This window comes from Setaria viridis, chromosome 7, assembly GCF_005286985.2.
Source record: "Setaria viridis chromosome 7, Setaria_viridis_v4.0, whole genome shotgun sequence".
In the NCBI taxonomy this organism is placed as follows: Eukaryota; Viridiplantae; Streptophyta; class Magnoliopsida; order Poales; family Poaceae; genus Setaria; species Setaria viridis.
The window spans coordinates 26,473,080-26,486,124 of NC_048269.2; the positions used below are offsets into that span (position 1 = coordinate 26,473,080).

The 13,045-nt window shown below is 46.1% G+C and overlaps 1 protein-coding gene and 1 long non-coding RNA gene across 2 annotated transcripts; both read right to left on the reverse strand.

Moving 5' to 3' along the window:
• Window positions 1–3,178: 3,178 nt before the first annotated feature.
• LOC117865043 (protein RKD5) lies at window positions 3,179–7,731 on the reverse strand. Its single transcript, XM_034749119.2, has 5 exons — window positions 7,280–7,731; window positions 6,894–7,182; window positions 6,550–6,749; window positions 3,826–4,049; window positions 3,179–3,705 (listed from the first exon to the last, which is right to left on the reverse strand). Exons 1-5 carry the CDS (start codon window positions 7,344–7,346, stop codon window positions 3,451–3,453), a joined length of 1,035 nt encoding a protein of 344 aa, XP_034605010.1. The 5' UTR covers window positions 7,347–7,731; the 3' UTR covers window positions 3,179–3,450.
• Window positions 7,732–8,320: 589 nt separating this feature from the next.
• Window positions 8,321–12,995, reverse strand: LOC117865045 (uncharacterized). The gene is made up of 4 exons (XR_004642444.2): window positions 12,349–12,995; window positions 12,050–12,178; window positions 9,793–10,118; window positions 8,321–9,656 (listed from the first exon to the last, which is right to left on the reverse strand). It is a non-coding gene; the product is annotated as an uncharacterized lncRNA (long non-coding RNA).
• Between the last annotated feature and the right edge of the window lie 50 nt (window positions 12,996–13,045).

The following is a 13,045-nucleotide window of genomic DNA, read 5'->3' on the forward strand; positions in this document are numbered from 1 at the left end:
GATGAATGAGAGGACAACTGCATCTTGTGAGTCCATTTCAAGGAGGGAAGATACATCTGGTTGTTTTATCAAGGATGTCATGGCTTTGGTTAAGGATTGTGAGGCTCTTCCCTCGACGAATGACCATTTTGTTGCATCTCTAGTTTTTACCAAGAGGGCTGAATGAGAGATGTTCATGACTCTGGATACTCCTGAGGAGAGGTTTGATTGGCTGAAGAGGAAGTATGAATGGATGACTAGAAATGATGTGCCTAAGTAGTTTGTGCTGCATGCTTGTACCATGCAATCTTGTATCCTTTGATGTATGCTACAATTTAATTTCAAATATGTATACTCCAATTCTATTTATATGCCTCTCTAATCTGTATGCTCCAATTCTATTTTCTATGCATTTGAAATATGTATGCTACTTTGTAATCCCTATGCTATAAGTTAATTTAAAATATGTACACCTTTAGTTAATTCATGAGTGTTGTTTATATCATGAACATGTCTGAATCTTCTGATGATGAGATGTCTGATTATGATGAATGGGTTAAAAACACTCTAGGATTATTGCAGTTTGCTCAGAATTGTCAATTTGCCACTGCTCTTATTTCTTGCAAGTACTTCATGACATACCATGACAAGAATGATGTTAGAACTCCGGCACAAAGTGGATTCGGTTGGACAATGGAAATGCTGAACACTCCAGGTGAAAGTCATAAGCAGTTCTGAATGAATGCATCTCTATTTTACAAGTTGCGTGATCTGTTAGTTGGTAATTATGGACTACAGTCATCTCTTCATATGAGTTCTATGGAATCATTGGCTATTTTCCTTCTTGTGTGTGGGCAAGGTACTTCCAACAGTGGTGTAGATGGTATATTCAAGCACTCTGCAGAAATAATTAGTAGAAAATTTGAGGAGGCATTAATATGTATGGTGGCTATAAGTGCAGACTATATAAAGCCAATTGATCCTAATTTCTCTACTATACATCCTAGGATTCGTAATGATTGTAGGATGATGCCACACTTTAAAGATTGCATTGGAGTTTTAGATGGCACTCACATTTCAGCGACACCATGTCCAGAGGACCTTATTAGGTACATTGGCCGGAGGGCAAAGCGACACAAAATGTTTTGGTATTGTTGATTTCGACATGAGGTTCACTTATGCATCTATTGGCCCGCTCGGGTCTATGCATAATACTAATGTTCTCTTCCATGCACTTCGACATGATCACGCCACCTTTCCACACCCCCCCTCTAGGTATGTCGGATCACCTATCTTGATCTTTTCTCATATCTGTACACAAATGCATGCAGCTCGCAACCTTGATTTCTTACATGTGTGTTTAGGAAAGTATTATATGGTTGATGCCGGGTACCCAAATAGACCTGGATACTTGGCACCATACAAGGGTGAAAGGTATCATGTGCCATATTGGAGGAGAGGTCCTGCTCCAAATGGTGAGCAAGAGCATTTTAACCATTTGCATTCAAGTATTCGCAATGTGGTAGAGCGCTTTTTGGTGTGTGGAAAATAAAGTGGAGAATCCTTCTCAATATGCCGAGTTACCCAATGGAGAAGCAAATGATGATAGTTGCCGCAACCATGTCTCCATAACTTTATTCGTGAAAACCATGCATAAGATAAGGATTTCTGCAAATGCGATCGGAATCCCGATTATATGCCCACTGTACCTTCAAGATATAGGAAGCACTATGTCTCTCAAGATGCTAGAGATACATCCAACACGGAAACTGATGATCAGACCATGGATAAATTCCGAGATGATCTTGCTAGAGCAATCTTCCTTTCTATATCATCTTGATCATGTCATGTCAGTTAGCTTATATGGTTGCATGCTATATAAGGATCATGGCTACTTTTATAATTATTAGCTCGTATGATTGCATGTAAGGATTATGCTTTTTTTTAATTACAGGAGCACAAATCCCTTTAATTTATATTTATAATTTCTAATGAACTCAAATTAGCGAACGGCCAGAAAGAGTCATGATGATGGATTGCGGTGGCGTGGAGAAATAAAAAAACAAAGAGAAAAAAAGAATGAAAAAACAAAGAGAGAAAAAAAAGAATGGAAGGATGTGGACCGGATTAAGGAAAAAGAAAAAATAAAGAGGAAAAATATTCCTTTTTATTATTGCTTGAACAATAATTCTTTTATTTTTTAAATTTCTAATGAACTCAAATTTATAAACAAATGTTAGCATTCCATTCATCTATTCAAACAATCCATGTAGTCAAGGGCATATATGACATTTGATTTATCATAGCCATTCCTAAATACACAAGAGGAGAAGCCGTTTTGCTAAATATTTTCCAGAACGATTTTAGCTTCACCAGTGAAGCTAAAGCTGCTCCACCATAGCAGCTACAGCCGCAGCCGTTTCAGCTGCAGCCACAACGCTGCCAAACGAATGCGATGACGCGACTTCCACGCGGTTCAGTTGATTGTGCACACCAGGCCTCCGCACGTTTCTCTCGGAAGAAAAAAGAAATGCCCAACAGCTAAACACGTACTCAACCACTCGTGTTTCTTCAGTTACGTTAACGATCATCAGTTCGAGCTTGGCTTTGTTTGCTAGTGTAAAAAGAAAAGGAGAGCAGTTTTTACAGGATGAAATAATTCATGGTGTTACTGTAGTGTAAGGAAAAATTAAAAAAAACATGTATAAATGGAAAGGCCTGGAACATTAGCTCATTATTAGTCATTACCACATGCTATGCATCGTCATGATCGCACCTGGCTGGTGCTGCGTTTCTTGAACACTTCTCCCTCTCTTTTCCCGTATTCCACTCGCATTAGCGCTGATGATGGTCCTGATTCCGTTCCTGAAAGGGACATCTGACCTTTAGCAAAAAGGTCTGGCTGGTACGTATTGTTTGTCCGGCCAAATGCGCAAATTAACCTTTTGCATTTCGGACACATGTCGTGGAACGGCGTTGCGTCGCCACGTGAACTTGCAGACAAATTTCCTGCAGCATGGCGTCTGTCTAACGACTTGATCATGCCCACTGACCAACCTCCGTGGCTTCAGGCCTTCAGTTATCAGACAAAGGAGAATTTCTTCCATGGACGGACGCTCTTAAATTGAAAGATTTCATCTATCAATCTGATTAAGAATGCCAGAAAGGTAAACGTACTACATGATTCGCTTGTATAAAATTATGCTAAAATAATCACTTGATTTATATGACTTCTGCAGACACCGGCATCCAACCATGCTATGTTGTTCGATTCTTCAGGTAGTTCAGTTCCGCCACAGCAGAACGCAACAACAGCACCACCATCAGAACACAACAGAGGTCATGAAGAGCAGCTACCAGCTAGTATAGTCTGATAACCTGGTGGCACACATAGGTCGGTTATTATCTTTGCGCTACCAGGTTGAGCCAGTCTACATTTTTACAACAGCTATCATCAGCTAAGGAGAGATACTACTCCGTCTCCATCTCCATCTCCATGTCGATGGCAGCACTTTTGGCCCTGTATCTCCTCTTGAAAACATCATCCCTGAACTGCTTAGTTTCAGTCATCAGGTCCAAGGCTGGCTTCTGCTGCAGGGTCTCCTTCTCGCTCTCCAGCATCTTCTTCCGCTTCGTGAGGGCCTTTATTGCAGCGGCCTGCTTCTCCTCCTCCATCTGCAGCAACTCCTGCTGCCCATCCTCTTCTGGATCGTCCTCAAGCACATACTGCACGGGTGACAGAATATGAGTTGTGCAGGCGTCAGTAAGTTAGAGCATCACAACTGCGACAGACGTTCCCTGGCAAATTCACAAGTGAAGAGAAATAGAGTGCACTGTCAGATTTACCTCAAGGTCTTGAATGAGGGAGTCCAGAGATTTGATTTTGCGGTGAGGCCAGCGAGGTATCCCATATTTCCGGCATTTTCTCTTCAGTATGCTTACTCCAATCTTGAGAGTCTTCGACGCTTCTCTGATTGGAAGATGGAAGTACTGCGCTATTTCAACCAAAGTAATGCTATCTATATGCTTCCGGTTGGCTCTCGGCTGCTTCTGAACTGATGGTGCAAGTTCTGCATGCATCATACTGATACTATTAAACATTCAAGTAACAAAAGAGGAGACATGAGAAATGAAGTAACCCAAACATAATGACACTTTACAAAGGTACTATACTTCTTCAGATTATGATTTTGTTCTTACAGTTTTAACCAGCAGAGGAAGTAAGAAGTAAATTATGGAATGCAAACAGGTAATATCTATAAGACTGGACATTCAATATAAGTCTGGGTAAATATGTTTTGTCCAAAAAAAGAACAAGCATGTAAGAAGTTCCATGAACAACAATAGAAAAGTACTCCATAGTTCCTTTTTCAACTATGGTGAGCCCATGAATAGTACTACTATATAATACTAACAAACGCAAGTGCCACAAGCACAGCTAATTAATCTCGGGGACAAAATAACTTTTCAGTTTACTGAATGTAAAACTTAGCCACATGTTAGCCTTCTGTTCTGTTACCACAAGGACACCTTAAATCAAACTGGAGACTGCTATGGTATCCTGCTACATGCATAGGTAGAGTTTTCTTTGCACTCTCTATTTGTTTAAATGAAGAGAACAGATGTATGGTTGTGTCAATTTTAAACCATATAGGGAGACATAATACCATTTTCTAGGAACAGGAGCTCTGTCTTGTCACTTAAGATGGGCAAGAGTAATTACAAGTTGTCATGAAGAGGAGACGCGACAAGGAGAAATTCTAAATAAAGAGGAACCAGGAAAAGCTGAATTTAGTACAACACTATATTAAGCAATCAAAGCTGGCTATCAAGGTTTCTGTTTCTACTTATCCCACAGCTAGCCGCAACAAATTGATATCTTGCTGAATCATCCAGAAAGCTCTTTCTGTGTTAAGTTTTTGTTTCTGAGGAAATTGACAGAAGCACCACCTTTCAATTAGCACGAAATATCTTGTACAACGAGCCCGTAACCAGGTTAAATTCTTGCTTATTAAAAAGCCTGATTGCTCCGCTCTTTACATGGTTCCAACTAGTATATTTAGCCATCTGAATTGCTTTTTCTCGCTGACAGGTGTTCGTAATAATTGAACAAGGAGCCATATGGGGTGAAAATCTCATATATGGTTCTGTAGAGTGTAGACGCCTGCAGCAGCTTTGTCTATCGCGTGTTTAGAGAAACTGCTGGTTTGTTATTATTCATGCATTGCAAACACATCCAGTTTGCCATTCACTGCCATACCACTTGGGAGGATGCAGCTACAATTAAGCTGATCTTTTTATTGATTCAATGCTTCCTTAATTAACTGTAATGTTGAAAGCCTATCAAATAAAATGAATCAAGTAAGAATCCTGACTCCTTTCTACAAGTCAGGATTTTTTTTCCTCATCACTACCATATAAGTAGTGTCCCATGTTAGGAGGAAACTGATACATTGGACTGAAAAAAATCCTGACTCCCCCCTACAAGTCTAACTCCATGTTTGCCGGGCCCAAACCCAGAACCCTGGTCCAACACCCACTTTCAAATTAACAGCAATGCTAAATTCCTCTGAAAGAACTGCTAGCTTGCCAAGACTCCAGTGGTTATCAGTGTCAACTCACCACCTGCCTATTCCCCCAACTATCAAGTTATACAACATAGGGTGGCTCTTTTTAGCAATTGCTAATCTCGTTGGGTCAATAAATAGAAAATATATTGACTGATCATGCCATTTGGCACAGCTAGTAACTCTGTGACCAACGTCCAAGCCATTCTAGAGCAGTATGTGCAAGACGCTTCATTTTCATTAATTCTACTGGGGAAATTCAAAGGTAGCAAGAAATTCCCTAAAAAAAGAAAATGTTAGGAACGAAAGTGGTCCCAAATTGGGGAAGGCATCTTTCAATTGATCAGTAGCATTAAAAAGAAAGAAAACACGGGCACAAACTGCAGTTGCTCGAAGTCGGACACAATGGACTTGGGTGCAAGTGTCCGATTCGGCAAAGAAAAATTGCACGCGCCAAATATGACTTGGAATCCAACAAAAGTGCCAGAACCAGAATCTAACGCATGCTAGATATGGCTTGGAATTTAAGTGTTAAATACGACTTGAAGTCTGAAAAAATTGTCATAAACACATGCCAAATACTACTTGAAATACACAAAGGCGTTAGATTCTGATATGGGGTGCAGGTCCTGGTACAATAAAGAAAGGGGACTATCTATTTATTTGTTGACACATTTCATGAGCACTCCAAGGTGAAACGAAATTGGAACATTTTATTTCATAGCTGGAAGCCTGGAACATTTTTTCTTAGATCAGAACATTGCAAATTCGACAGATTTTTGCTACAAAATTTTTCACACCTGATCTTTTTAAGAACGTTTTATTTCTCTACCTGGAACATTTTTATTTTATTGCCAGAACATTTTTTTTCCTTATGCTAGAACATTGCAAATCGGAATAATTTTTGCTAAAGAAATCCTCGACAGATAAACAGAGTTTCTCTAAAGAAATTTAAGACTCGTTCCAAACAGATTTCCAAATTAAGGAAGAGAAAAAAAATCACCTTTATCAGATTGAGTATCCCCATCAGAATCAGACCCTGATGAATCAGCTTCATCAGAAGTTTTCTCCTGCTCACCAGAATGGATTGGTTGCTCTTTTGCATCACGGAGAACGCGCCGTGGGACCTTTTCCACCTTCTGAAACTGAAAAACCTTTTGCAGGTCCTTGTACAGATTAGGTAGACACTCCAGCTGTGGATTCCTGAAAGAACAAGATCGAAAGTTTCAGAATCAATCATCAGTTCTACTTCCTGGGAAAACAGAATTGGAAGCCCCAAAAAATCAAAGCATTATGCGACAGCAACGCAGCATCAATTTCGAGCTCATGTGATCTGATAATCCGTACACTAAGGGGGAGAGCACGGGCGGCGGCGGGGAGGACGGCTTGACGGCGGCGACGGAATCGAACGCCACAATGCACCGCCAGGTGCCCACGGTCTGACCCTCGCGGAACACCGGCCGGCCGCGCCACCCCGCCATCAGTATCCGCGGCGAGGCGGCGGGGACGGCGACCTCGCGGCACGGCGGGACGGAGAGGGAGAGGACGAACTGCCGCTCCACCCACCTCTCCCACCGGACCCATTTCCCATCTTTCCTCCCGATCACCCTGTACCCGTGCACGCTCCTGAAGGCGGCTGCACGGACAGAGAAAGGGGGGAAAAGAAAAACACCGCGCGTCAGTCACACACGTCGTGCGCCGGGAGGAAAACTATGGAGAAAGCGGGCGCCGACCGTGTTCGACGGTGCTCGCGAAGATGGAGAGCGCGGTGAGGGTGGAGACGGCGGCGTCCATGTCCATGGGGGAGGGGCCTGGTGGGGGCGAGATGGAGAGAGATTGACTGGAGAAATTGAGGAATCGCGAATTGCTACTGCTGTCAAAACTCGAAACGGAAGGAAGGGGAGAACGCCGCCGCCGTGCAATTGAATTTGGCTGGCAGCGAGCGGAGGAGGCAACAGAATTCGATCGCGTTGGGTTCTTTCTCAGGCCGGCGGGGGAGGGAGGGACAAAAATTAGGAGGTGGGCTTGACGTGGAGTAGTAACGCCACCACACCAGTTGGCATTTGGATTTTGGAAGCTTGCTATACATGCCGCGAAATGCAAATCCCGCGGACTGCAATGAACTGGTGTGATTTCGGGCCTTTCGACAAATGTGCAGCAGCTGGAGCAATAATGGCCTGCAGATCTTGGACTCTTCGGATATATATGGTATATTGGTATTCCTGTAGGTCAGGCAGTCACACCACCGAGCAGCCGCGAGCACGACAGAACAGACTCAGGGACTGTTTCCACCCTCCTAAAACCTTACCTTCTAAAAAGTGACTAAAAACTGCTTAAAGTGTCAAACACTTCTCCTAAAAAGTGACTAAAATCTTTTAGGAGGTCCAAATCTTTTAGGCCCTCACCCCCCTCCTAAAATCGACTAAAATCGGTTCTGGACTGCTCCTACCCCGCACCCACCCCCACCGGACGTCAGACCCCGCCTTACCCTCTCTCTCTCCCGCCCGACTCCCGCTGCCCGCCGCCGCCGCCCGACTCCCGCCGCCCGCCGCTGCCGCCAATCCCCCACCGCGACGCCCGCGGCGAGCGGCACGCAGGGCGTCGCCGGGTGCCGCGTCGCCACCGCAGCCACCGCGTCCCGCGCCTCGGCGGCCAGCAGCCGCGCATAAGGCGGCCGCTGCCGCCCATCTCCTGCCGCCCGCCACCGCCGCCTATCTCCCGCCACCGCCCATCCCCCGCTGCGATGCCACGTTTTGGCTGCTTGTTGGGGACGAGGAGGCCGGGGAGGTGGTGTTCGGTGGCGGCGCCCGAGCTTGGGCCGGCAGCAATGGCGGCCGCGGGATCTGACATTCCCGGCGCCACATTCCCAGCGCCAGAAGCTACGGCGGCGGACAAGGAATGGTCGAGGGGGAAGAGGAGGGGTCAGGAAGCTGTGGGAGGCAACGATTTGAAGATGGTGGAGCGAAGGCTGGGGATTTGGCCGGCGGACGGGCTCTGCTCAGCTCGGGGAACGTCGTGGAGGGGAACAGGGGTAGCGGGTTGGTGGGGGAGAGGTGCATCTTGGTTATTTTACCACTTCATTCATTGCCTTTAGCCACTTTTAGGAGGTGGAACCAAACATACTTTAGGAGGTGCCTAAAAACTGCCTAAAATCTTTTAGAAGCTAAAACTTTAGGAGGGTAGAAATAAACAGGCCCTCAAAAGGCCAGAACCACAGGCCTTCAACACTGACGCCGCGCCGTGGAGCTTTTTCCGGGTTATCTCGCCGCGTTCCCTCTAGCCGCGATGGCACGGCAACAACCAACAAACCCAGAACCAGAGGCCAACAAACAGAGCATTTTCCATGGGTGTTCAGATAAAGAGAGAGGCTCCTCGTAAAAGCAGAGGGATAAAAGGCAATAAAGAGTCATCGTTCACTTACTTTTGTTCTTCTCGAGTCCACTTGCTTGTCTTCACTCCCAGTCAGTCTAGTCCCCTACTCGAGGGTAGGCCTGGGCGTTCGGTACTAACGAACCGATCGGTTCTTTGGTTTTTGACGAACTTCGGTTCTTAGGAAACTCGATACCGACGAAGTTCAGTTTCGGTTAGTTTGGTTCGGTTCCGGTTCCGAATCGAACTAACCGACCAACTCCGGAAGGGCGCGCCGGGTGGGGATGCAACGGCTGGCGGGAGGAAGCAGGGGGGCGCCGGGACTCCGGGAGGGCGCGCCGGCCGCCAGGTGGGGATGTGTCACCGTGGGAGGACGCCACGGGGATGCTGCGCGGGTGGGAAGACCGGGAGACTGGAGTGCTAGGGTTACTCGCTCGGCCAGCAGACGCAACGCGGTAGTTCACTAGTTCAAGCTGGGCCGGCCAGTGGGCCTTATTGGGCCTCCGGTTCCTCAGTTATTTCGGTTAACCAAGGGGAGGAACCATTTAACCGAACAAAGTTCGGTTCCTAGCAACTGAGAACCGAATAGGGAACCGAAATTTCGATTCTCGATTAGTTCGGTTCGGTTCTTGGTTCTCGGTAAAATTTGTCCAGGCCTTCTCTAGGGCCTCCTGTTTTCTTCTGCCTGCCGGGACGAATGCCTGCAGCCTGCTCTGGAGGCCTATGCCGTATGCGCATCACCTGCAAAAAAAAATGACAATGACAACGCGCGTGTTTCGCCTTTGTGATCGAATAAAAAGCATGGCGGTGTGCTCGTATCAGTGGATGGGCTAGAGAGACGGGAGAGAACCCGGGAGAGCTTACAAATGTAACTCACCGAAACTCTGGTAGCCTGGCAAGGGTGGGAGGGCAAACGGCGTGAGGAGCGAGCAGAGGTGGAGAGCCACAGCCAAGACCAAGAGCAAATAAAGCAGGAGCCTGGACTGGACGGAGTTGGTTGGATCGGCTTTGTCCTCTTGTTTCACAGTTTCTGCATGCTTTGCTGTGGGTGATGAGCAGTGGTAGCAAACTTCCAGGCAGCCAGCCAGTCTGGGCAGTCCCGCGGCAGTGATGCAACCCCGCCAAAAGGAGGCAAAGGTACATGGAACGGGACGAGACAGAGACCCTTCACAGCTTCTCCGTGCTTGCTTGATGTCCACTTGCCTAGTACAGAATGTATGCAACATGTTAGCACTTACCATGAAAACCGGAAACATTTTCACATTTACAGCCCGCTATCTAGAACCATGACAACAAGGGATCAGCGCAAGCAATACTCCAGCTTCCATGACGGAACACAACGATAACAATACGTTACTGAACATAACTGCAAAGCTTCGTACTTAGCCTGTTGGGAACGAAGGAATTGAAAACGCAGGAAAGGAAAAAAACACATGGATGGAATGAGAACGTGGTGGGAAGACAGAGGAATGGAAAAACACAGAAATATAATGCAATGGGGCGTTTGGAACACGGGAATCTGCTAAAGGTATAATAAATGATTAAAATAGATTTATGGATTAATTAACAGATTAATTAGATGGTTTCTTTTAATGCGGTGGCTTTGCATTATGGGCCCCATCCAGCAGGGAGCAATCATGAGAACCTGTGGACGGTCATGAGCAGGAGCTATACACGAGAGAGCAGGCATGTCGCTAGCTTCTTCACCTCCGCATCGTCAGCGACACTACCTAGAGAGCGACCGCAGAAAGAGCAAAGGGAAGAAGAAGGACTCCGCAGCGCGACGTCCCGGCAGCGCATAGGCCGGCTCCGCTGTACGTCGGGCCTTGGCGGTGCCGAAGGAATGTGCGGCGCAGCGGCTCGAGTCTCCGACCGGTTTTCCGCCTCGCTCACGCCTGTGCTCTCCCTTCTCTCTCTTCTTCATCTCAAGCTTCAAGAAAAACATTGGTTTGGAGTGGATTCTTTAGTTCCTGCGTTTTGTGAAGGAAAGGAACCCTTTCCATAGGAACGGCGAGCTGCATTCCTTCGTTCCAAACGGCATATGACGTCATCAAAACATAGGAATGGACTTCCTTTCGAATTCCTTTGGAAATCCTGCAATCCAGACAGGGCCGAAGAGTGTGCTCTTTTTGAGGAGTTACAGTAGATTCCTAGTGTTTGAATAGTTGGATCATAAGCACCAGTGACGATACTTGAATAGTTTGAGAGCATCTTATCCACCATATAAGCATCTGGTGCATATGACGTGGCCGGAAAAAAAAAATCAGTTTTCTTATCTAAGCACCTTCATTGTATATGCTCTCATGTATGCAAGATCAGGAATGTGTTAAAATTGGCAACCATCAAAACACAATTCTTTGGGTCAACGTTCCAATGGGAACCATTGATTTGGAAAACTTAGGACCCACCAACCTGTAAATTTTTTGCATGGTCGCCATTCAGAAACGCCTCAGAGATCCTTACACTTTGATCCTTGTCTCCTAGGAAGTACGGAAGGAGTGTGATGCATGGGTTTCTCAGTAAGAAATCCTCGGTGCTGATGCTTGTGACAAAAATCTAGGAGGAAGCCCCTGGTGGCAGGAGCAAAACGTTTAGCAGTAGCGCAAATCATGATGGGAGAGTGGGATTCCTTCCCCCCCGCTTTGCAATTTTGTCCCATTTTTGGATCGTGGTGGACTCCTTTTGTACTCTTTACCCTTGTTCTACAATATATTCTAGCATATCACATGCCACTCAACTGGTGTTTTCAAACGAGAAATGGCAACTGCCCTGATTCCATTCATGTCTATATGGATATACCAAGAGCTTGTGTTAAATGTGACTTAAATTGTTAACTCTCTCATGTAGCATTTGCCAGAGATTTGAAGTTCTTTAGAAGTTAACAAGAGAGCGAAACGCTCACTTAACAATGGCAAGCTAACAAGAGAGCGAAACGCTGACTTAACCAAGCAGCTGTTGCACTAAATCGGCTGACTGCAGCTGCTGCTCATGCTGCTGTCTGGCTGCTGCAGCTGCAGCCAGCACTACCGAACACAGTAGATTTACATGAGCTACTTTTGCCTGCTGTGTACTTTTCTCAACTGAGTTTCGGGTTATGCACATGACAATCATGCACTTGTATGAGGAAAACTCACCTAAGTAACTTGTTAGTTTTTGGAAGCTAGCTTATTCCCTTTTATGCCGTAGGAGTTTTTCATATGTATCGCATCACCAACGATCATGAATACCGGCAGCATTACTTTGGAAACCATCTCATTGAGACCCTGAAAACATACGACTTGGTTAAATTCAAAAAAAAAGTTAGCGCTTCAAAGCCAGAAAAACAACAACAAAAATAAAAATCTAAGTTGAGAAGACAGCAGCTAGCTGGCTACTGTGTGTCCTGATAATAGAAGATGATTTGTATGCAATTCCAGGCATCTGTGATTTATACCTCTATAAAGTGCTCCTGTTCCATGCCATGAGCTCCATTTGTAATAAGGGATGATTATAATCCAGAATAATCAAATCTGACCCTTTCTTGAATTAATTTGGTGCTATGGATCTTGTGGCAACTGTTTTCAGCCTCGAACCACCCTCATGACATCACTGTCTCAGGTTCCCAATGGGCGCAATGGTCAATGCTCAAGACGACGCTACAGAGTCATTGTGTCGAACACTTGGCTCGCGTGGGGACGCTTCCAAGTTCCATAATCCAGAGTAACGTTGCGTATCCAGCTCATCGTCTCGACGGCCGACGGATAGCTGTAGTCCATTGCTGCGCTTGTCCAGCAGATTATTCAGCAACAGCCCACAGCCTACACTACGCCCTCAGTCCTCCTAGCTCCACTGCTCCAGCTAGGATGCAAACGCCTCTCTGGCCCTCTTCCCAGCCGAGCCACAACCCCAGCCTTCCCCGATTCACACACCGGTACTAGAGATTTCTTCCAGAGGCCTTCGCACCACCGGAGCGGTGCGCCAGCGAGTCCGAGTAGCGCCGACGGTGGTTTCGCCCCTGCCGCCTGCTGGGCGCACGGTCTCGTGCCGCCATGGGAGAGTCACTTGCAGGCGGGACACGATCTGGGCCGTGCACTTGCTAACGGATCGCGATCCGGCCTAGCCCATAGGAAAAGGGATAAGTCCTGCTACGC

Bases quoted from the DNA above. Each gene is read 5' to 3' on its own strand.
- LOC117865043 (XM_034749119.2), bottom strand. From the start codon at position 7,346: ATGGACATGGACGCCGCCGTCTCCACCCTCACCGCGCTCTCCATCTTC. The intron at 6,750-6,893 runs GTACGGATTATC...TTGTTCTTTCAG, and splicing joins CCCGTGCTCTCCCCCTTAGT to GAATCCACAGCTGGAGTGTC. The intron at 4,050-6,549 runs GTGATTTTTTTT...TGATGCATGCAG, and splicing joins GGATACTCAATCTGATAAAG to AACTTGCACCATCAGTTCAG.